This window comes from Microcebus murinus, chromosome 15, assembly GCF_040939455.1.
Source record: "Microcebus murinus isolate Inina chromosome 15, M.murinus_Inina_mat1.0, whole genome shotgun sequence".
Classification (NCBI taxonomy): Eukaryota; Metazoa; Chordata; class Mammalia; order Primates; family Cheirogaleidae; genus Microcebus; species Microcebus murinus.
The window spans coordinates 36,580,234-36,605,842 of record NC_134118.1 but is presented as its reverse complement, the minus strand read 5'-3'; the positions used below and the strand labels follow the sequence as shown (position 1 = coordinate 36,605,842).

At 41.1% G+C, this 25,609-nt stretch overlaps 1 protein-coding gene across 3 annotated transcripts in view; it reads right to left on the bottom strand.

Annotated features, from left to right (window-relative positions):
• Positions 1-4,055: 4,055 nt before the first annotated feature.
• Positions 4,056-25,609, bottom strand: part of TMEM154 (transmembrane protein 154) — a 44,854-nt gene continuing 23,300 nt past the window's right edge. The window contains exons 4-8 of one of the 3 annotated variants that reach the window (XM_012783695.3): positions 21,079-21,106; positions 19,847-19,932; positions 18,042-18,099; positions 6,824-6,880; positions 4,056-6,426 (exon numbers count right to left, since the gene is read on the bottom strand). In XM_012783695.3, the coding sequence (XP_012639149.2) occupies positions 6,859-6,880; positions 18,042-18,099; positions 19,847-19,932; positions 21,079-21,106 (194 nt within the window). In that variant the 3' untranslated portion in view covers positions 4,056-6,426; positions 6,824-6,858. Of the gene's footprint in view, positions 6,881-18,041; positions 18,100-19,846; positions 19,933-21,078; positions 21,107-25,609 lie in introns of all 3 variants that reach the window. The other 2 variants (XM_076010575.1, XM_012783696.2) reach the window with 2 other exon arrangements.

Here is a 25,609-nt window from a genome sequence, read left to right as displayed (position 1 = left end):
GACAAGTTATAAGTGCTCTTAACTTACCTTATAAGTATATTATTAGGATTAAAATGAGACGATGTATGTTTAGTACCTTATGGCCAGCATTGCTACCTTGTCAGATACCCAAGATTCTTCCAGCACTTTGTGAAATGGAACCCCTTATTGTTGGATGTGATAATGTACCAAACCACAGAGACTACTGTTGCCTGTTTTCTGGCATATAGGTTAGCCAAGGAGATGTAGGCAGAAGTGTTTCATTGGGCTGGCAGGAAAGCTCTTTAAAAGTGGCTGACCTGGCCGGGCGCGGTGGCTCACACCTGTAATCCTAGCACTTTGGGAGGCCGAGGCGGGCGGATTGCTCAAGGTCAGGAGTTCGAAACCAGCCTGAGCGAGACCCCGTCTCTACCAAAAATAGAAATAAATTAATTAACCAACTAAAAATATATATACAAAAAATTAGCCGGGCATGGTGGCGCATGCCTGTAGTCCCAGCTACTCAGGAGGCTGAGGCAGTAGGATCGCTGAGCCCCGGAGATTGAGGTTGCTGTGAGCCAGGCTGATGCCACGGCACTCACTCTAGCCTGGGCAACAAAGTGAGACTCTGTCTCAAAAAAAAAAAAAAAAAAGTGGCTGACCTAATTGGGAGGCTCACCCTTGTGCTGGTTCCCTCCCTCTCCTTCTTGTGAATATCATGCTGGGGCTAGAGCTTTTGGATCACATGTCACATGGCAACCCTGAGGACGGAAGGCCTGCCCTAGGGAAGGTGGGAGAGTTAGAAGGAATTCAGTTCCGCCATGACCATGGAGCTACCATACCTGCTCACTTTGGTATTCCTTTACGTGGGAGAAAGAAACCATCTTGTTTAAAACCATTTTATTTTGTGCCTCCGGTATCAGAAGCTGAATTTAATTCCTAACTGATACACACAATGGATGTTAGTCAAGATGATTACTCTCTAACTCTGTGGGACTGTCTGCTCCTTGGGTCTGAGCCATTTCCAGGCTAAGTTCTGGTTAAAACATCAAGGAAATAAACTCTGCAGCAAATTCTAGGGGTCTATGGAGGCCATAATTGGCCAGGATTTAGTTTAGTTGGTACCTTTAGGAGGACTCTTCCTCCCATTTGTTTGTCAAAATACTGACTAGCCTTTGTGACCTGAAAGAATGCATCCTTATTCAAGGAAATCTCCGCACTGTCTATGTGTTATGAATTTGAGATTCAGCCCTGCTCTGTTATAATGTGAAGGTGTGGAAGATGACATTAAAACTAAAGGCATGGGCTGGGCGCGGTGGCTCATGCCTATAATCCTAGCACTGTGGGTGGCCGAGGCAGGCAGATTGCTCGAGGTCAGGAGTTCGAAACCAGCCTGAGCAAGAGCGAGACCCCCGTCTCTATTATAAATAGAAAGAAATTAATTGCATAATTAATATATATAGAAAAAATTAGCCGGGCATGGTGGCTCATGCCTGTAGTCCCAGCTACTCAGGAGGCTGAGGCAGGAGGATCGCTTGAGCCCAGGAGTTTGAGGTTGCTGTGAGCTAGGCTGACACTATGGCACTCACTCTAGCCTGGGCAACAAAGTGAGACTCTGTCTAAAAAAATAAATAATAAAGGCATGAAGAAAAGTGAGTAATCAGGAAAAAGAAGGTTTTCTTACTAAGATTTTTCCATTTTTACTAAAAATATTTTTAAAGGTACATTCCCATAAACAATTAAAATTTCATTCCTTCATTTAAAAATGTTTTATAAGGACAAATGAAGACAATAATGTATAATAATCTCTTTTGAATATGCAGAAAAGCCAATGAATTTTTATGCCAGACAATTTTGTATAAAGCAGGTCCATTGCTTAAAGAATTTTTGAATTGGTATTGCTTTACTTATTTAAAGAAGTATATGGATCAAAATAATGGAATTATGAAGGTAACAATTATTTTTCACAGCCACAGAAATTAAAAGAATTTTTCTTTGGAAAGATGCATATTCACCTCTGTAGTCTTAGTAAATAACATTTTAATACACAAATATCTTACCTTCAAATAAACCTTTATTCTAAATATTGATATTCATTAATTACATAGAGATTAGTGTAGGTGATAGTCTTTCTTCCTATCTTATAGTGCTTTATATTTCAATTAAATTTAGAAGTTCTTTCAATCTATCACTGCTGAATGGGCAATCCAGCATACAAACATGTATGTACTTATTTTTATTTAAAAAAGCATGCATCTGAGAATAGAATAATTTATAGAAATACATATATGCATGCCTGACATTTCTAAAGCTGTAAATCATAAAGGCAAAATATTATTACATATACTATTCTCAGCATGCAAAGTGCTGAGAATAGTAAACACTTAAAAAAAACACTTAAAAAAACCTTCGGTCTTAAAACTCTGATAGTTTTACAAGTCAGTTTTAATCAGTAACAATGGGACCATTTTTCATATGAGGCTTCCAGGTTGAATTTATATATTACTGGAACAAAAGCCAAGTGATAAATATGGCATGTGATAATCTAACTGACTTCCCAAGGAACCACTTTGCATTGCGTGCAAAATGAAAGAGATCCCAACACAGTATTTTTTTACATTATTTTCAGGTAACTTTAAATATAAGATACACATGTATTAAATTATTACTGGTCTATCAGATTATTTTTTAACTTGTTAAATACCTATAATTCTTGTTTTTTCTGAAAGCTAGCATTTATTAAACATGCAGAGGCAGACAAAAGAAATGAAAACTGGAAGAATATGCTTTTTGTAAAAGTCCCATTACTTATGTACAAAGTACTAAGGCCAATGATGACAATGTGATGTGAACTGAAGAGTATGATTACCTGAGCCCTCTGCAGCTGTAGTCCAATTGTTAAAACACACACACACACACACAAACAAAACAAACCAAAAAGTCCTATCCACCTTTGGTTGTCTTAAACAGTTGTATATGGTACTTCTAATATTATACAGTGCCACAATTAAAGTCTTCGTGCTTATTTTAAGCACTTTGGGTTAGAAATTTAACTTTTTCAGATATTCAAAAAGAGCATAGAGCATATAGAGAGTTCATAGAAAGCTCTATTCTACATACTTGTATGGATTTTTTTTTTTTTTTAAGAGATGGGGTCTTGCTCTTGCCCAGGCTGGTCTAGAACTCCTGAGCTCAAGTCATCCTTCCGCCTCGGCCTCCCAAAGTGCTAGGATAACAGACATGAGCTCCGCGCCTGGCCTAATTGTATGAATTGTTATTTCATGAGCATGACATGTTATTTAGAAAAGGTAGTAGGGTGAAAAACAAAACAAAATAAAATACCAGGTTACATACAAATAACAACCCCCGAAGAGGACTAAGAAGAAAATAAAATCTTGGTTCCAGAAAAGACAGTACCAAGGCAATGCCAAAGAGCTGCTCAAAAAAAAAACAAACAAACAAACAAAAAAAAACGAAAGCAAAAAAACAATACACAATTCAGGCAACTGGTTACTCAGGTTATATAATTTGACTGATTTCACTCCACATTAATACACAGTAATTCTTCTGGTTGTTGTCATATTGCAGAAATTTCAGAAATGTGTCTGTTTAAGTGAAGTTGCTCTGGACCACCCGTTTTAGCCACGAAATGGAAATCCCAGAATTCATCCCGAGTGCCTCTGGAATGTGAAAATGTCTCATGTGTTCGTTGAATTCAGCATAAAATTTCAATGTTTCCCTCACAATGAGAAATTTCATCAGTGTCTTCCCAGCGTGAGGCCGTGTCTTATCACGCCACCACATTCAGAATTGGTACTAATTCTCACGGAAGCTGAAACTAAAGTCTACGTTTTATGTTTACTCAACATACGGCCTTTTCCCAGAGACGGTGTGAATTGATGGTTTAAACAAGCGAAATAAAAGAATAGACAGAAGTATTTTTTTTTTTTTGTTAATTGCTAGAGCTGCAGTGAACAGCAGCAGCATCTGCCACCCTGAAAATATCCGGGCTGATCGAAGCCGTGTGTGTGCAGTGGATAACAGCACCCTTCCTAGAGAGAGGGACGTCACATCATCGAGCTGAGTCACAAATGGATATTTTTACGCATTTATTAAAACGAGTTTCCTGAGGAGTTCAACTGGGCAATGGTGTTCACCTAGTTTGCTTAAGATGCACAAAAATGCAGTACAACTTACAGATCTTTAAAATATTCCAAAGTCAGATTTTGCTCTGATTGGCTATCCAATTAGGGCAAACTAATGAGATTTTTTTTTTTAAAGTAGCAATAATCTGAAACATAAAATTAAGTTTGGGCTTGAAAGCAACTCTTTAACTTGTCATAAATACACGATGCCTATTGATTGAATATCAATCAGAAGACACAGGGTGCTAGAATTGACGCTTGACTGTTTTGACTCACACCGACTTCATATTATCTTGCCAGAATATACTCTCTTTTTAAAAAGTGCCATGTACACTGTGCAATTAAAGGATTGGTCAGATAGAAACTCAATGACACGTTGCTGAAATTTGCTTCTTCTGAGATTTCAAATTATTTAAATTACTGAACGAGAATATTTTTTATCATGTCAGAAAGAATGGCTTCATCAGAGTAAGATTCCAGGACCCCGTATACTTCTCTGAACTTGTGAAGTTCAGTATTTGATAGGGTTGGATCGAATTTGAAGGCCTCAATGTTCCCTTTCCTAGAGAGAAAAAGGACACGGAGCCTCTTCTGAGAGTCAAAAATGCTGATGAGAAACAAACTGAAAGTAGCAAACATAGCAGAAAAACAGACAAGCCATGACTCAGAAAACAGTGTTTTTGGCATAAATATCTGAGAGTCAACTGTGGACTACAGGTCGAATATGAGCATGCGTGATAGCAACGAAAACACAAAGCCATCTTCGCATGTGCTGACGAGAATATGACAGACAAATCTGTCGAGATTAAATGCTATGAAGAGTCTTTTGTCTCCACTCTGTGCTGTCCCAGGATAGCATGATAGCAGTGGTTAAACACAACCAGTTACATCTTTCATCATATAGAAAGGCCTCTCTGGTTTAGAACTCTGCCTTTAAAATGATCGGCATAGTTCAGAAGGCAAATGCTTGTTAAGGGGATCCTAAAAAGTGGGGCAATTTTTTTTATGTATTAAGGCAGACTTTCATACACAGGACCCCCAATTTAGCAGCAAATGTTTGTTTAACCCCATATCCCCTCAGGTTATATGTGGGTAGTAAAATAAATAGTTTTCCTTCTTTGTTTCTGTCCTGGAATAAAATATCAGGTGTCCTAGGAGAGCTAAGGACTCCCAATTTGCTAGATGGCTTTAAAGGTCCCAATTAGACAATTAAGGATTACGTGGAGATTGATTTTATGTGAGTGGGAGTGGGCAATGGGCCCTTCCGCACTTGGCGCCATTGCTTTTAGCATGAGGATGTCAACCAATATCACACAGGAAGTCACCACTTGCTGATGGCCTGATGGTGACCTCCTGGAGTGCTGTTTGAGGACATGAGGCTTGTTCCAGTTTGGCAGGAAAGAATGCTGAGCACAGTGAGTGACATCTGCCACAGGCACAGATATTTCCTGCTCCTCTTCTGTTTGTGTCAAACCACCTTAGAGATCTCTGAGACACAGAAAGGTGACAGATGAGACCACTGCACACACTCCCTCCCTACATGTCACCCGCCAGTGAGACGTGCGGAAACAAGAAAGAGCTTTGGAGAGATGTTGACAAGTAGAGGTGAGTTCAGCTGAGGAAAACATTTGTTCTTTCATGGAAGATTCAAAGTTCCCGAGGGTGACTGGACCTGGCTGATCTGGGTCTACAGGTCCCCAAACAACATCTCATCGGGACAGTGGACCCTCTGGCTGCGTCACGTTGGCCAGTGGAGCTCACCACCCCTCTGGGAAGGCGTAGACATTGAGACACTTGCTTTGTTGGGTGTCCTGTCTGTGACATAACACCCCTTGAGAAAAGTCCCAGCTGACTATAATTTACCTGTCAGAGAACTTGAATAGTCTGAGGAAATTATCCAAAGCTAGTTAGGTAATAAGGTGGCCCAGAAAGAAAGCACAGATAACACAGCTTCCTGATGTAAACCACGGGAATGAAGGGAAAGGTAACAGGGACTTAGCCTGGCCACAGCTGGCCCAGCGCACTGGCCGTGGACAGAGAGGAGGGAGAACGTCATAGGCTCCTCCCCCACCTCGCAGGCAGGCGTGGACGGCAGCCAGGCCTCCTCCCAGTGCTCCTCGGCCACACCCTCCTCCCAGGACAGGTGAGGCCATCATTAGGAAGAGTGGGCGTTGGAAGAAACAGCAAAAGGTCCTTGTGTCTACGTTGATTTGAAATTAATTAAATTCGTCTCCTCTTCATCCTCTGTTGGCCCAGCAGGCTCCCTCAGGGCTGCTTCTCTTGGAAGACATCAGTAACTGTGCAGCTTTAGGATTCATTATCACTGTAAGAAAAACAAAACAACACAGGATAACAAGTCTATTTCCAAGAAGCTATCGAGAGCCGGTCGCTCCAGTATGGAGGTGACTTAAGAGAACACAAACTGTCGGGGAGCCAGCAGTGTCCAGCGTGTGATTTCCAAAACAAAGGTCAGTGTGAATTTTATATGTGATCCCTGAGGAGGAAATTCATGAAAGCCAAGAAAGAATCCCTCCCCAGTGCTAACATGGAGAGAACCAGATGGAGTTGGGGTTCCCCCTTTAATTAACTCTAATCCCCTTCTCTATGAATATATGCCAAATTGCCTTTTCTTTAAAAAAAAAACAAAACGTTTTCCATGTGTTGTTTTCCTCAAGAGCTTGTGGTGCTGGCATGTTTTCAATCGCCTGTTCTGTTCATACCTACGGAGGATCCAGAGGTGCCTTCTCGGTGTCATTTAGAATTCAGTCGTCAGGCATCTTGGGGTGTGAGGAGACATAAATTACGGACACGGTATTGGAACATGACCATGCTGTTGGCTGATTCGTGCTTTTGCTTCTAACCTGGCTGTCTCTGCCACATGTCCGGCTCCAAGCTTTTTCTGCACTCAGGCCATGCCTCCCCCAGTCTCCCCGAAAGCAGGCTGCTCTACCCTTCCTCGAGCTTCTCTTGGTAGTTTTGTGCCTCCTTCACTCAAATTCTAGAAGCTCTCCATTTCAAGTGACCTCTGTTTCCAGGGAATGATAATGATCAACAGATCTGGTATCTCCTTGGCTCATAGGTATGTACAGTCTGAAATACACAATATTCTTCTGACTCCTACTCCAGTGCCCTCCTGCTCAGTGAAACACCATGTGTTTCTGAAGAGGCCTTTGAAACAAGTCAGATAGATAGATAGATGATAGACAGATGGATAGATAGATGGGTGGATACAAAGATAGATAGATGGGTGGATAGATAGATAGATGAGTAGATAGATAGACAGATAGATAGATGGATAGAAAGATGGGTGGATAGATAGATAGCTGGGTGGATAGAAAGATAGATAGATAGATGAGTGGATAGATAGATGGGTGGCTAGATAGATAGATAGATGACAGGCAGATAGGCAAATACGTGATAGATGGATCAGTCTGTTGATAGGTAGACCTATCCATGAAAGAGGGGAGACATTGTGTATACATTTGCATGTGGTGTTTTTGTCTTGTTGTGAAGACCAGGGAAGAAGCTATGATAAGGAGGGAAGAACAATTGGAAAGGGGGCGGGGAATTTGATCTGAGGCAGGGAAGTGAACAAAAGGACAAACTATATCAAAACATTTAAAATGGAAGCCTTGAAAGTTGAAGAAATTAAAACATTTTTGAAAATTAAGAAATTTTTAATCTAAAGGGTAGATGTAACAATCCCTTTCACTTCTGTCACCTTGAATAACTCTTAAACTGGCCAAGGAGGTTTCATTTCCTGGAAATGAGGTGGTAGCAAGATAGTATTTTGAAGACTCAGGAGTCCATCTCTACAGAAAATAAGTCTCTGAATGGCCTGTTTTCCTTTTGGGGCCTTATTTTGAAATTTCAGCCACTCTAAGCAGAGTTGACTACAAAGCTGAACTGAGTTGCAAGGGCAAAGGCATCTTTTGTCCACAACATTGATCTGTGTCCAGCTGTTATAACTGAAGTGATTTTTAAAGTTAATTAATATAAAAGCAGTCCATATTGATTAATACAAAAGATAGAAAGCCGGGCGTGGTGGCTCACGCCTGTAATCCTAGCACTTTGGGAGGCTGAGGCGGGAGGATTGCTCAAGGTCAGGAGTTCAAAACCAGCCTGAGCGAGACCCCGTCTCTACCAAAAATAGAAATAAATTAATTGACCAACTAAAAATATATATACAAAAAATTAGCTGGGCATGGTGGCGCATGCCTGTAGTCCCAGCTACTCGGGAGGCTGAGGCAGTAGGATTGCTGAGCCCCGGAGTTTGAGGTTGCTGTGAGCCAGGCTGACACCACGGCACTCACTCTAGCCTGGGCAACAAAGTGAGACTCTGTCTCAAAAAAAAAAAAAAAAAAAAAAAAAAAAGGTAGAAAACACAAATAAGCAAAACAAAAATACCAATAATCTCACTACATTAACAGTTTGGTATTTATTCTCCCAAAGTTTTTTCTATGATAATGATATCTATTCTTTTTATACAAAAATGGGATCATATTATGTATATTGTTCTGTAATTTGATTTCACTCTCATTCACATATAAACATCGTTCCTTCCTAATAAATATGCTCTATCTTTTTAGTGGCTATATAGCATTCCATTGTCTCACTAGATCAAAAACAAATTTATTTTTGCTAATCCCTTTTGTTAAACATTTAGGCTATTTCCAGTTTAAAATTTTCATTTATTATAAACATTACTACATCTTTGCACACTTCTGATTGTGACTTTGCATAAATCCTAGAAGAGGATTGCTAGGTTGAAGTTTATGTGATTTTAAAGCTTTTATAGCCCTTTATCAAATTATCCCCCTTCCCTAGACATTTTGTACAATTTATATTCTCCCAACACTTCCCTTCAGGGAAATATCCTTCTCCCCACATCCTGTCCAACACTGGACATTATTATTTTCATTTTTCTGTAAGTCCAATGGGTAAAAATGGTATTGTATTTACTTTTCCTTTTTTTTTATTACTACAAAGAATAAACATTTTCAAACATTTAATTGGCAATTTTAGTTTCATCATCCGCTAAATTGCTTATTGATAGTTTTTGCTCATATTTAAAATGGGACAATTATCTTTTTATCAGTTGTGTATTAAAAATAATCATTTTTTGTTCAGCATATACATTGCAAAACTTTTTCCTCAGTTTGTTGTTTATCTTCTAATTATTGTGTTTTTATAAGTTCACAAAAATTTTGAGCTTTTAATGTAATTAAATCTATCCTTTTCTATAATAATATGGTTTCTGACTGGTGTGTCATAATACTTTCCTCCTCAAAGTGATATAATATTTTCCTATATATATATATATATATATATATATATATATTTTGCTTTTTGCTTTCTTTTTGACATTTAAATTTATCTGGAGTCTATTTTACTATAAAGTATAAGGTAGAGTTCTAAATTTCCCCCCAAATGTCAGTCAGTTGTCCCAAGACTATTTATTTATTTATTTATTTGAGACAGAGTCTCACTCTGTTGCCCGGGCTAAAGTGCTGCGTCATCAGCCTAGCTCACAGCAACCCCAAACTCCTGGGCTCAAGTGATCCTCCTACCCCAGCCTCCCAAGTAGCTGGGACTACACGTATGTGCCACCATGCCCAGCTAATTTTTTTGTATATGTTTTAGTTGACCACTAGTTTTTTTCTATTTTTTTTTTTTTTTTTTTTTTTTTTTAGTACAGATGGGGTCTTGCTCTTGCTCAGGCTGGTCTTGAACTCCTGAGCTCAAACCATCCGCCCACCTTGGCCTCCCGGAGTGCTAGGATTACAGGTGTGAGCCATTGCGCTCAGCCTCAAGACTGTTTACTGAATAATCCACTTGCTATGAAATGCTCATTCATATTTGTTCCCGGTGTGCACTGTTCAACTGCTGACTAAGCATGACGTGTTTCCTGCAAACTTCCCCACCACCCCCTGCACCCTTGCCGTTGTACAATTGCTCTTTATCTTTCCTTTGGAATTGTCCTGGCTATTTGAGCAGTTATTCTTCCAAACGAAATAAATGTGCATTGGGATTTTTAAGAGATTGGGTTGAAGTTAAAGTGATAATTTTTACATTGTTGAGTCTTTCATCGGGAACACATTGGTTCAAGTCTTTTATGTCTCTCAATAAAAATTTGAACATTTTCTTCATTTTTTTCAGTTATCTCTGAGTAGTTCACATCTGCATTGCTTTTATGATAGTACTAATATTCGTATGTGCTAAATAATAGCTTGGTTAGCATAGCAGATGAGATCACTGGGTCAGAGGGGCTGAGTCTTAATCAGGGTCAGTCACTTTTTTGCTGTACGACTTGGGCAAGCTCAGCTTTCTTAACCTAAGTTTTACTTATCTCATTTCATCTGCAACCCGTATGTAACCATACCATGAATTTATTGTTGCTGTAAAGAATAAATGAGAAAATGCAGGCGAAACATTACAGGCCTGACACATGAATGAATATTAGTTATCCTTGTTTTGCAGATTTCACAGTAGCCAGCGTCTGTTGGCAAAACACTAGCTTGAATATCGTTTCAGGTATCCAAAGGCTTTAAGAAACCATCTTGCAAAACAAACTTTAAATTTCTAAGGAGAAGCATTTTGAAGACTCAGCATGAGACACTGTCTGGCAACAGGAATTTGTTTGGTTAAAGCACCAACAAAGAAAAAGGAGCTCAAGGTACGGTGCTCACTGCTACATCGCTGTGAACTGTGAGCAACATGACCAGCACTGCCATGTAAGGGACAGTCCCAATGTGGGCACAAGCTGCTTCACCTGTGGGGCATCAGGTCACTCCCAGAGCGTAGCCACGCTCACTGGTGGAGAGATGGCCATGAGACTTGTCATTATTAAGTCAGCAAGCCGGGATCAGGCGCACCACCAGGGCCTGGGAGCATTCATTCATTCTCTCTCTCTCTCTCTCTCTCTCCTTTACTTAGATATGTTCCCTGCTGTCTTTTTGGCTACTTATCATCTTAATAAAATGATAAACACAGATGTTTTTAACTCTGGCAAATCCTAGAGTTCCCTGTTAAAAATACCTTGGCAAACTGCCACAGAATTACAACAACAACAAAAAATGAACGATCTCGCTTCAAAACTTTGTGGATCCCCTCAGTTTTAAGAGGTGCTGTTTTAGTAACTTATCTGTGACAGTGACATTAGTGATTCTTCTAGGAGTGTTATGCAGATATTTTAAGAATGTGAAACACCTTTCCCGAAAGCCTGTAGAATAACAGGCTGACAAATAAAAACAAATTTAATTGATTAAAAAGCATCGTCTTACTATTTTCTTTAAGAAGGCATGTAACTGGCGTGCTACCAGTTAAATGAGGACAGATGCAACTCGAATACCTTGTTTCATAACTGCCCCTTTGTTGGAGTCAGAATCAGATAAGTCATCTTTGTTCTCCTGACCCGTCTGCCTGTAACAATCCCTCTTTATGACCACAGCTCATGTACCCTATCTCCAAAGATGGCAATAAACCTGTGCTAAACCTAACCTGCGTTAGGATGTTCTCCAACTCATCTTGGGGGAAGTGCAGAGTTCAGTTTAGCACAAAGTCACATAACAATTAGATCAGGCTCCTTTTCTCTTCATAAATGTAATGTCCTTTCTCCTTCCCGTAAGAGGCCTGGCCCTGGGGGGAATTACAGAGGTCACCCATCTGGCTAACATCGCAGCCAGGCCTAGAATTAGTCCAAGACACATAGATCATGCCCCGAGAGTAGACATAATCTGGGCCCCTCTTCAAGCAAGGCTGTGGTTTTTAAGATTTAGTACATCTTCCCTCACCCACCACAGATACACACGCACACACACACCCTCTTGCATTTTAACCAATTTCAGATTTGATGGAACCTGACTGGCACTTAATACTCGTTGGCTTGAAGTACAGATGGTCCCCTACTTACGACGTCCCACTTAATGATTTTTCAATTTTTCAACTTTACAACATTGTGAAAGCAATATGCATACATGCATTCACTATACTCCTTGACTTATGATGGGGCTACATCTAAATAAACTCATTGTACATTGAAAATGTCCTGTGCTTTTGACTTAACAATATTTTCAACATCCAATGGGGAAGTCAAGGAGCATCTGTATACTTTTAAATTACTTTTAAGGGACGAGAGAAGAAAAGAGAAAAAAAACTCACAAAGAAAAATATTGGAAGTAGCCACAGAAATTTACTAGAACAGAGAGGTCAAAAAAAAGTTCACATAAAACTGCTGTTTTCTTGCAATTAATGGTTAAGCCTTGTCAACGACTGCACTGGCTGATGGACTCATCGTTCACAAAATACTCTCACATTTTAGCCTCACGGTGGCTGGCTTTCTCGTGCTGTGTCCTTTAAAAAAAAAATCTATAATTTATCCTTTAATTTATAAAATTTCTTTTAACTAATTCATAAAAGAAAATGAAAATGCAGTTTTAAAAGAAACTTTCCTTTAGCCAAATTGAGCTTTATCACAAACCTGCCATGTGAACTTGGACAAGCCACTTAACTCCTCTGAATTTGAAGTTTACTCAGGCAGCTTATTTTATTTTTCATTTGTTTGTTTTGAGGCAGGGTCTCTCTCTGTCACTGGGCTAGAGTGCCGTGGCATCATCATAGCTCACTGCAACCTCAAACTCCTGGGCTCAAGCAATCCTCCTGTCTCAGCCTCCCGGGTAGCTGGGACTACAGGCACGCACCACCGTACCCAGCTAATTTTTTCTATGTTTAGTTGTTTGGCTAATTTCTTTCTATTTATAGAAGACATGGGGTCTCGCTCTTGCTCAGGCTGGTCTTGAACTCCTGAGCTCAAGCAATCTTCCTGCCCCAGCCTCCTGAGTAGCTGGTAATACAGGCGCGCACCATCACACCCGGCTAATTTTTTCTATTCTTAGTAGAGACAGGGTCTGGCTCTTGCTCAGGCTTGTCCTGACCTCAAATGATCCTCCTGCCTCAGCCTCCCAGACCGCCAGGATTACAGGTGTGAGCCGCCATGCCCAGCCCAGATTATTTCATTTTGAACTGGTTGTCTTGACATGATGTAGACAGCGTCAGGCACATATTAGGTGCTCAATAACTATCTTTTGAAAAACTACATAGAAAATTGTACTTTCTCGTAAAAACAGAAAGAGAGAAGAAACAGGAAGAAATTCACAAAATTCTCTATTAAACTAACCTGGACAACTCTTGAGAAACACCGAAGTCACCCATTTTTATAATGCCATTGAGCCCAGAAACATGAGTCATAGAATAAACAATAGCATTATTGTAATTTAAGAATAGGTATACTGTTACGTACCTCCTCTGACCTAGTTAATTTCTCATGTAATGGTACCTAGACATCTGGCATATAGAAAATGCTGTGTATTAATAAATGTCTTATGATTGTTGTGGTTATTGCTATACTTTCAAAATTATAAATCCACCTGGATGGAACAAAACCTAATTCTTTCCCTAATCTTTCCCAGCGTTGTTGCTGAATGTAAAGTCATCCCTGTGGTCAGGAGCGATAAAGGAAAGAGATGAGCAGTTGGTTAGTATTTGTGATTCCTTGTCTGCGGTTATTCATCTGAAGTTGCAGAGACAGAAACACTGAGCTTTCTGGAAACCCACTAACTTTAAATGCCGAAGGAAGAAGGAAGAGGCTGGCTAGATTATATGGGCCATGGTAAAAAGGATTGGGCTAGACAATAGGGAATTTTCTGTAGAGAATGTAAACAATAATAAAACAAACTAAATGGATCTGGCTTTTGTCATCACCATGTGGTGGCAATGTTCAGCTATGCAGCAATGAAACTCTCTCCAACTCAAGGGCAGGCCTCTCCCACCACCCTCCCTCCTCAAACCTCTTGGAACACCACTGACCCTGTTCTCTTGTCCAATGCCAGGCACAAGGCATGTATGAATCATGGAAAAATGCTAAGGTGGGAAATAAGAATATAAAACTCTCCTCTTCCCCACAAACTCCTTTGTTGCTTTTCTTATTGACTTTTTTTTAAAAACATCGTGTAAACTTCCCATAGTATTTTGCACATCTCTGGTCCTTATTTAAATCCTGTGTTATATGTTAGATTCCATAGCTCAAGGAAAATGCCCAATGAGGACAGAGGAAAGGAATGAACAAGAGCTGGCCATGAAACAAGTTCTGAAAGACCTGCGATTACGGACCTTAACAAGAGGAGGTTGAAGGGTTGAAGTCCTTGCACACGATGCGGTATATTAAATATAAGATAGTGACCAGAGAGATTCCGTTTTCCTAGAAGCATGATGGGCTTAATATACAACAGAGGTTCTATGTCAGGGGTGTCTTTCTCGCATCAAGGAAAGCTGAGCCCTATAAATGGATTCCAGAAGTCTTAGTATATATCAGAAGGTTGGAGAAGCGTGTTTGCCACGAAATTTAATCTTCAATGACCGTTACGTACTTTCCAAAGCGTTACATTCACCTGTATACTGCTTCAATGATAGGAGAAGGGTCACCCACAGAGGTAAAAGCCAATAGGGAACTTTGAGTGACAAGTGATGTGTCAGTGTAGGTGTACTGATTGTAACAAATGCACCACTCTGGCGGGGGGTGTTGAGAATGGGGGAGGCCATGCGCGTGTGAGGGCAGGGGGTATGTGGGAAATCTCTGACCTTTTGCTCAATTTTGCTGTGAACCTGAAACTGCTCTTAAAAATAAAAAGCTAATGAAGGAGAGGGAAGAACTATTGCCGATGCATAAAAAGAATCGGTTTCATTTGCATGATGCTGTAAGACTTACATAGTGGGTTTACTTTCTCATGTGATTCTCTGAAACTAGAAGGACAGGTGCCCTTATTTCCATTTTTCAAGGTGCCGGAACTGAAGGTCAGAGAGCTGAAGTGACATGTCTTAGTCAAAAGAACAAATAAACAGTAAAGTGAGGTTTTTTTTTTCTTTTTCTTTGAGATAGGGACTTGTTCTGTTGCCCGGGCTAGAGTGCAGTAGCGTCATCTTAGCTCACAGCAACCTCAAACTCCTGGGCTCAAGCGATCCTCCTGCCTCAGCCTCCCAAGTAGCTGGGAGTACCGGCTCACACCTGCACACCTGGATAATTTTGTTTCTCTATTTTTAGTTGCCCAGCTAATTTTTTCTATTTTTAATAGAGATGGGGTCTCGCTCTTGCTCAGGCTGGTCTTGAACTCCTGACCTCAAGCGATCCTCCTGCCACGGCCACCCAGAGTGCTAGGATTAAAACTAGTCTGATTCTAAGTCCAATGACCAATGCATTTTTTCCACCTGTATCTCTAACAAAACTTTTAGAGAAAAAACCCAAATCTTATTTCTGTCCCAGATTAGATATTCAAAGTAAATGTTTTACTGATAATCAATGTAATTAAGACATTAGGAAAAAGAAATGTAGATGAAATTATGACAGAAAAGAAAGATTATCCAAACTATAAGGTACTAATACCCTTTCAAAAATTTCAGATTGATACAAGGATGATTCTGAAATCACCAACATTAACAGGCCTTAGCCGGCAATAGAGGAGAACTAAGTCTCATAGGAGATCCACCAAATTCCTTATTTCTCATGATTAGTAGATTCGGAAAGAAATAACCAAGAAAACCAGGGGCAAAAATAATGTCCTCCCAACCCCACCAGTATTGATGTGTTTGAGCCTTTGGACACAGGCTTATTAGCCCAAAAGGCAGTGAGATTCTATATGCCAGTTTGAATTTATTAATAAATATAATAATAATAACTAATGCTTATTGAGAGTTTACTTTGTGCTAGGCTTCATTCTAAGTGCTTTGCACTTTTCTTAGATCTTAGTGAAGAAAAATTAACTTTGCAATATCATAATACCCTTTGAAGTGATCAGAAAGTGCCTGTGGCACAAAAACCTGGGACTCGCCACTCTTGGATCTGGAATGCTGGCTTCCCGGAGAGGGAGTGAGGGGAAGGCCTGACAGTCATCCTGTGGATTAACGTCAGATGGCTCCAGACCCACAGAGGAATGTAGACATTCCCTTTACAAATAATTTAGCATAATGCAGCTCTCCAAATAGGTTAAGGCTTTTTGCCTTACAGGCAGAAATGAACTATTGCTCATTTTCTCAATATTCCAAAGATCTAATTTTTTTTTTCTCACTCTGTTGCCCAGGCTGGAGTACAATGGCATGATCATAGATCACTGCAGCCTCAAACTCCTGGGCTGAAACAATTCTCCTGCCTAAGCCTCCTGAGTAGCTGGGACTCCAGGTGTGCACCACCATGTCCAGCTAATTTTCAAAATTTCTTTGTAGAGACGGGGTCTCGCTACATTGCCCAGGAGGGTCTTGAACTCCTGGCTTCAGGTGATTCTCCCACCTCTGCCTTCCAAAGTGTTGGGATTAATAGGCATGAGCCACTGCACTTGGCCTCCAAAAATCTGATTTTTAAGAAGCTTTCACAACCATCCAGTTCTGTTATGTTAAGCTGCTTCCTTCTTCCGTGTTGGCAACAATTTGAAAGAGCAAGAGGCAGGTATGGAAAAACCACTGACCTTCCCCATCACTTGAAGGTGCTCATCAGCGATAGAGTAATCGCATGCTTATGGAGTTTTGGTGGAGATCTGAGCCCTACACTGGGCATGCGTACTGGCTCATTTTCAGGTAGGGCAAAACTATGGGGGAAATATTCCTTTGTAATACTCGCCCCCTGGCATTTTTTTTCTCTTTCACCTGCTTGTTAACATCCAGACTCACTTTTAAATAGGATTGATTTTTTTCTGTATCAGCGATGAATCTTAATACATAAACACTCAGAGCTGTAATACTGACTTAAGTCTACAATAAGGTGTAGACTTTGGTATCAAAGTTGAGGTTTGCCTGAGTAAGATTATGGTGGCGGGATGCAGAGAGAGATGTAGGTTGGTGAATTTTTAGGTAAGGTTTAGGGAGAAAATGCAGAAAAAGGTCCAAAGACAAACACCTGACTGCCCTAATCACTACCTAATCATTGGTCTTCCCTTGCAGTGCTCAGCCTCAGGACCTGCCCAGTGACAAGTGACTGCGCCCTGAAAGTATTTCAGATGATTGGCACAAGACCTCTGGTTAACATACAGGGAGAGTGTTTATCCTGCCCCGAAGGTTTAGCCTCTGTATTACTACAGAAGTTTAGTATCTCAGCCACAGGCTCAAGTTCTCTGCTCTCCGGCCAACCATGGGTGATCCCTACCCACACCTTGGCACCCCCAATATTACAGCAGTGCTCTGCAGAGCAAGTCCCTGTCCTGCTGAATGATCCTGTGTCTGAGAGCACTTCCCTTGTCCTGACCAAACGATTCATAGATCAAAAACACCCCAAACATAGTAATTTTTCTGTCCTCACAAAAAATAATATAATTCAAACGAGAGCGTGGACTGCTAAACTACACCCAAACCCTGATGCACTAAAATTTTCTGTTGAGCAGAGCCACCTTGTGGTGAAATAGAGCGTTTTTTAAAAAAATTCTCATTTAATTTGTCTCACGTAACAATCCAATCCAGGTGGGTCGGTTCTCTTTGTTTGCTTTTTAAAAATGTTCATTTTACTCACTCGAGTTTCCAATTAGCCACTTTAAGACTGTCCACTCCATCTGTTTTCCTTACCAAACATCTATTTATCCAAGGTAAACAAACCTACAGTTTGTCATAATTGGAAAGTTTTATGACTAAAACAGAAGTTGACTCGACAGTGTCTCTATAGAAGGACAAGAAAATGTCAATGCTAATTCATTGCTAAAGAGAAAGAGCCACTAGGATATTGTCTTTGCAGCCGATGTGTTCTACAATTCTCACTTCCTTTTCTCCACATTGTCATATGCACACCCATGCAAATTGCCACATAAAACGTACAGGCACAGAGAAAACCCAAAGTGCTCCACAGTGGTTTCCAATCCCGGTCCCACCAAATATTTAATACATATAATCTGTGGTAAAAACTAGGAGTACCTTGGGTTGTGGTTTGATTCCTTCTCTTCCTTCAAAGTAGGTAAACATTCGCAGTCGGCTAGGGCAGAATAAAAGCAAACTCATTGTTAGACACTGAAATTCTATTTTCTACCCGCAAAACTGGCACAGTGGAGCATTGCATTTCCCTGATCCGTGTGGTTACGTGCGCGACATGGCCTCACCAGGGAGTCCTAGCAGTTAAAAGATTAACGATGGCGAGGCTGTTGAAATGGAAAAAGCACTAATAACACTGATACCAGACTTCAACATGCCTCTGCCCCTGTTGGAAAGGGTGCAACTTATCACTGCTTGGTGATTCAGTCCCTGCAGCGCCTCAGTGTTCCAATAGCTGGAATCTGTGTGTTTCAGGATAGACACTGGAATAAGATCCTAATGTGTCTGCAGAAAGACGTTAGTCAGACTGCAAAAAAGAGAAGAAGTAGGCAGGTGGGACACAACCAGTCTTCTTAAAGTCATCAGAATTCTCTTGTATGACACCACTCATTATTTATAAGGGGGAAAAAAGTTCTTTAGATATATCACCTAGGTGTCAAAATAACTCAGCTTTAGCTGGTAAATGGAAATACCTTTTTCCAATTTTCTGGTTTTAGTAATGATAGGATTATGATTTTTGTATTGCACAAAATCTCGGGCCCAAAAGGAAATTCAACAACGTGACGGTATGTTGCTATATTTCTTAGTCTTTGGGTGATAAAATGTTTTTTTCTTTCTACTAATTTTTTCCCACATTTTCCAAATTTTACTATATATATATTCCTTTTACAAACTAATATAATAAAATAAGACTATTTTAAGGACTATCTCAAAGACCAGTCCCTTTCTTCAAAGGCCTTACAGAGCCATTCTTCCCCCAATATTAAAAACTGTTAGAAATGGTACTAGTTGAGTGGTTCTAACTTTTTTGAAAGCTTATCTTGATAAGCCTCTGTTAATAATAATTCTAATAAGAAATCTTCAGATTTGAGAAGTCTATTGTAGAGTGTTGAATCTGACAGACCCCAGTGTATATTCTTAAGATAAATGTTAAAAATACAAATAATATCATAAAATAGTGTATTTGATTAATTTAATCTAAGCATTCAAGATAAGTTATTAAATGAAAAACAGCTGTCATCATTTTAAAATCCAATTATTGATTTAATGGAAAATAAGGGACATGTACTACCATTACTGCCTGATATCAACTGGATATTAAGTATTATGGGGGTAATTATATTACCATTTATATAAGTGATGTCCAGTGAAACTTCCTATAGTGATGGTAATGTTCTAAATTCACACTCTCCATTATAGTAGCCATGGGCTCATAAGCACTCAAAATATGGCTACAAAAACTAAGTTTTTAATTTTAATTTTAATAGCTACATTTGGCTAGTATCTATTGTATTGGACAGCACAGATCTATGTAAACTACATTTGATAAAGTTTTATATCCATATACAGTTTAAAATTATAGATCTCTAAATTCTATAGTATGTGAGGTACTGCCAGAACTTAACTTTTTCTGGATAATTTCGTGTCAGAGATTTCCTTGCTTGAAAGGACCTGCTTGAAAAAGACCATTCCAACAACTTGTACAGAAATAAAAGCAAGTGGCAACAACTGATGCAATAATTAAAGTGAATATTTAAGGACTGTCAGACCCAAGTTTATTATCTGCATGCACAGACCTAATGTGGGACTGGGCTCTGCCACACTCCAAGATTTATTGAGTTATTTATAAAGCTGTTGCCGCCTTCTATTTCTAGAGAGGAAGGGAAAAACAAGTTTAGGTCACTACATACCATTTCTGTTCATGCTGTTCATCCATTTGTCTAGCTCTTCCATTTCTATTTCCATAACAGAGGGTGTGTCTTCTTCAAAAATGGGGCTAGAAATAGGGAGCAAAAAGCTTATTTAAAAAAATGTGTAATGTGCCCAATTTCGAGGAACTTGATTCATTATCTTACGCATTGTCTTAGCCTGGGGGTTTGCACTATTCCAGAGTATCAAACTTTCACAGGAAGAAGGCTAACATAACACTAAGACAAATCTACATTTATCACTGGCCCCAAAATGGAGGGCCCACAGGCCCAGCAAGTGGGTTAAAAGGGGAACCCAGGGGACCCACTGTTTCCTGGAGGTGCAAAGTCAAGTCTGGAAGGGGCGTTGCCACATTGAGTGTTTCAGCCTTGCTTAATTTCACTTCCCTTTCCTCGGGGTTTTTGATCAGTGCCGCAGGTCAACAGGCCACTGTCAACAGGCTACTTTTATCACCTCTCCCTTCACTTCCCAGGCTTTTCTCTCTTGGCTAAGCGGAGCCGTTGGTTTACAGAAATCCACTGTGCTCTCCGGGTTGAGCTCAGAGCGTGCAGGCAGTGGGGGACAGAAGCTCCCGGGGCCAGTGAAGACGCGGCTTCGGGAGGAGTGCCCACCGCCCTGAACAGCAGCGTGGGCGGTCACTGGGTGGAGGAAACCAGCGAAGTTTCTAAACTAGCTGGGCTGCTGCGGGGGTGTAGGGGGGGTGGGGGGGCATCGCCCAGAGCAAGCTACTAGGTGGAATCTTGTTTGTCTTGTCTCTCTGTTTCTGCACCTGTCTCTCCCTCCATCTCTCCCTGGTGGCCCTGGCTGCCGGAACTTCACGTTTCTACCAGGGCTCTCGCCCTGTCATACCAGCTCAAGGATCTTCCCTGGGGATAAACATTTTTAATCAGAATAAATGAACCGATGTCCTTGAAATACACCCAGGGTCAGAATATTTAACTGCTATGCACTTGGAACTGGTAGCAGGCAGAAGACTCCTTTCTGGACAGAGGACGCCAAATAAAGCAGATCCCAGGCTCTCCTGCACTGGGTGGGGTTTGGGGACTGGGCGAGCCCTCCCTTGGGCCACCAGGACTGTCTCCCCAGCGGGGAAGGCAGGAGAGTCCCGCAGCGTGTCCAGACAAGAACACCTGAGAAGGCGGAGGGCTGTCTAGCCCCCGCCTCTCCCTGGTAGCCACAGCGAGCTGGACTGGGGTTAGCGGGTTAGACTTACACTCTCAGGCTCTCACTTCCCAGCTCATCTAAAAGGGAATAATACATAGAGAGGCCGCGTTAGCTCAGTTGGTTAGTAACCACTTCTTATTTCAACAACAGCTGAAGTCTCCTTTACAAAGAGAACAAAATGACTTTAAGTAAACAATGTCTTTAAAGGAGCAATAATTAACCTACAAGTCAAGTAGGTGCAGACTGCCATGTTGAAGGGAAGTCCTAATCCCTGTGAGATGTTTTCTTTGGGGCATGGCTGGTCCTCTGAGCGCACTCCCTTCAGATCGGAAGTTCATCCCTCTTTATTTTTTATATCCACACCAAGAGGAAAACAGTAGTAAGGGGAAGAAAGGCTTGCCCTTTGGCCCCCTTCTGTCTAATGTCCCAGTTCAAAAGGTTGCAGCTTCATCTCTTTCTGACACGCGGTGCTGAGCACTATGACACTCTGCCTTTGCCCTGGAGTAGGACGGGGGCTACTCCATCCAGGGTTCCCCTTTGAACTTTCCTTCTTCCCCTGCTCTTTGAATGGCTGGATCTGTCACATCCTCAGGGGCCCACTGTTTCCCGAGGGAGGCCTCCCCTGCCTCCGCTAGCTCAAGCAGGACTGTCTTCCTCACTGTTCCCCCGCTCAGCACCTTGCTTTCTGCCCTCATTTCTGCCACAATTCCTCACTGATCAGTTCATCTGTTTGATTCCCTGTTGTCTGTTTCCCCCACTAGACCATAGGTCCAAAAGGGCAGGGATCATGTTTGTCTCATGCATTGTGGTTTCCCTCCTGCTCTGATCCAGCTAACAATATCGAAACACCTACTCAGTATTTATTGAATAAATGAGTCGGTCTTAATCTTGATTGTCCAGCACTGTGGTTAAATTCGTGTCCAATCTTTTAAACTTAGCGTTATCACGATAGTGAAATGTCCAACAAGCTGGCTTTTTGTTGCTCTTGGTTGAGGCGAGAGCCCCAGTTTACAAAAAGGCTCTGACGCAGATCAGACTCCAGACAAACATGTGGCAAGAATCGGAGCCTGGTGCCCCAGCTGAAGCCCTGTTTCGTTTGGCAGGACGATCAGCGCATCCAGAGAAATGAGGCAATGATGCCAAGTGAGTGGATAGCATCAGTCCACTGTACCTTTTGTGATGTGAAGACTACTAAAAAGCAAAACCACTTTGTAGAGGGCCACCAAATAAACAGACGCTCCTGCTCCTTTGCAATCAGAGGCCTCCTTTTGTCTGGCCTATGGAAATGCAGGTCCCAGCGTGGGAACACAACCAGCAGGCACCTGGAACTAAGTCCCTGGCAGCAGTGAGCCGCCACAATTTCCTGTGGGTTGGCAAGCTTGAATGGCACTGCTAATCCAGGAAAGCTGGGCACAGATGTAAGTTTCATGCCATCGCTGCTTGCCTTCGAAGGGCTGTAGGTTATGTCCTGGCCTCCAGTAGGAACCCAAAGCTTCTTGCAAAGGCCTGAGCCTCAGAAACTCAGATTGGAGAAAGGAGAATTTCTTCATCTTATATTTTACATATATATATACATTTTTAAATCTAAAATCTACAGGTTATTTCCTTAAGGGCTTTTGTGATAAATAAAGCCCCTACATAATTGAATGTCCCTACAGGTGACTCATAAAGATCCCCCCATTTTGTCACTCCCTCCTCCTTCCTCTCCCTTTCCCCCTGCTTTGTGACTTCCCGCTAATTTATCAGAGAACAAGTGGCTCTACAGCCCCACTGTTGTGGGCATGGATTTATCTTTATAATCTGGGTTCCCCACAGGCCTCATGGTGAGCAAAAGCCAGCCTGCATGCAGATGATGGAAAAGTTTAAAAACCCATTACAAAAGTGCTTCAGATGCACCAAATGTGAAGCCCCTGTAATCAGTATTAAAACAGAGCAAAAAGCCTTCTGTGGCCTCATCTTCCCTGCTCCATGGCCATTACCCCCACCCCGGCCGCCATGGCAACCGTAAAACATCTGGGAGAGCACACAAGAGCAGAGCATTAAACCAGGAGGGAGACCAATTACTTGTCCTCAGCAATCAGGCCCTACCCGCTCCACTCCACCTGGCCTCTGTCTCTTTATTAATAGCTACCTACACTTTGCAACCAGGAGGCAAATGCAGCTCTTATGCTGTATCCCCCCTCTTGTTCCATTTTCCCTCCTACAATCCTTCCATTTCATCTCCTCCTACCCACTTTGTCCTCCTCGTTCAGTTCCTACATTACACCCACTTAGCCCAATGACATCCCACTCCCAGATCCTGTCCTCTGCGCATCTGATGGTGGGATTGTCGGGTGGGCATTGGGGGAGGGCAGGAGCCTCTGGCTTCCTTATCTTGTTTCTCTGCTGAGCAGTGAGCAAGAGAGAGCATCTCTTTCCAGGAGATTTACTGAGCAAGCCAGGCATCAGGCAGCCACAGCCTGTTTAAAGTGGTGGTTTACTGCCAGCTGTTTTCCCTGCGTGTCTTTCGGAGAGACCCAGGCCATCAAGACACTGCAAATTTAATGCAGGAAGAATGACAGCTGAACATCAAGTTACTTCACAATGTTTCCTTTTTCCTGGACATGAAATAGACAGCCCCAAAGAAAAGGGGTAATTTCCAATCAGATAAGTGTTCTTTTCGGAAAGTGTTGCCCAAGTCCTCCCCAGCTGTCAAATTTATAGACTTACTTCCTGGTTTAGAGTAATATATCAGGCTCTATCCATGTGGCAAAAGAAACAGTACATCTATTCCTAACGTTCTGAGGGGGCAAGGTGTGTGTGGGGACCCATGCCCTCCCACAAAGCATTCCTTTGAGAACTTTCTAAGCAAAATGCTGGTCTGACCCACTATGACAGTTTCATTTTTCCAGAAAAAAAATCAACTTTTTGTAATTTAAATATTCTGCTTTTATTAACTTTTAGTATTTAGTTTGTCTGAAGAGATACTCATCTGTTAAGCAGTTAATGATTGGGTCTCTGTTAAAGGAGTGGCTGGTAAAAGAATAATTTCAAATAAAGCTCTTTCTATCAAAAACTTTAGTGATTAGCAATTGTTTTGAAATTCTAAGTTTTCTATGTTGTGTTATCTTAAAGCAAGGCATATTTAAACTAAAAAAAAATGTGCCAGCCTGTAGTAAGGATAATGTGCAAATTTGGTTTTGCCTCTGAGAGTAGGTGATCTTTAAAAAACATTCTAACATTCTTTTATTAACTCATTTATTCAAGAAACATGTGTTGGGCAGGAGTTGTGTTAGACAAAGGGACATAAATAATAAGCTAGTATACACTTAGCACTTATGATATCCCAGGTACTATTGTTTCTAAGTTCAATACTTATATAAGTTTACTTCTCACAACTCTATATGGTAGGTATTGAATTTGCCCATTTTACAGATGAGGAAACTGAATCAGAGACAGTATGTGTTTCCAGAGTAAGCACTCTCAACTTCAATACCACACTGTGAAACGAGCTAAATAAGTTCTTGGTTCTCTTAAGAGAAGGTAACCTAGTAGGAAAGAAAGACCAAAAAAAAAAAAGGACAAGTCACGAATTTATGATGTAAATACTGTGAACAAAGTGCTCTGAGAGCACAGAAGAGGTAGTGATTAATTTTGCCTGTGGAGGGATCACCCACGATTTTGTAAAAACTTTAGAACTGGGCCCTGAAGAATGGGGTGGCAGTTTGCCAAGCAGACAAGAAGGACATTCCAGACAGAAGGAATAGTGTCGACCAGGTACGGAGGTATCCTGAAAGTCAAGCCACACTCTGGGAACAGCAAATACTTCAAGTATAGCTGCAGTGTCAAATGCGCAGGCAACATCTGAGGACGAGGCTGGATCTCGTTTGTAAATGGCTTTTGAACTATGACACTTCCACAGTAAGTTCAATGAAAAATCACTATCTGTATTTAGAGCCTAGGAGAATGAGCATTTGAATGGACAGCCCCCAACCCAGCTCCATTAGGTGAGACTGGCTGTGGCGGCTATGGTTCAGGCCAGAAAATTCTTACTTTCCCTGAGTTTAAAAAAAATGAAGTCCAGGCAGCTCTGTTTGCTTTTGCTTTTTCTTAACCTTACAAATAAGCCCCTGTATGACCACTGTTATTAGATCACCCTGAAATTTAAAGCAGTGGAGAAATAAGTGTATTTGCTATTTCCTTGGAATCTAGTACATAGTTGCTAAAAGTTGGAGTGGCTGTGGGCATTTCTTAAAATAAGACAACAATGAAATTTGCCACATCTGTTGACTCTTCCTTTCACAAAAGATTTCTCTGTAGCATGAGATACTGTTGGATGCTCTTTCAAAACTGGAATCAGTCTGCTCAAATTCTGCTGCTGCTTTTTAACTAAGTTTATGCAATATCCTAAATCCTTTGCTGTCATTTTAACAATGTTCACAGCATCTTCACCAGGAGTAGATTCCATCTCAAGAAACCACTTTTTTTATCATGAGATTCCAGCAATTCGGTCACATCTTCAGGCTCCACTTCTAATTCTACTTCTCTTATTTCTATCACATCTACAGTGACTTCTTCCACTGAAGTCTTGAACACCTGAA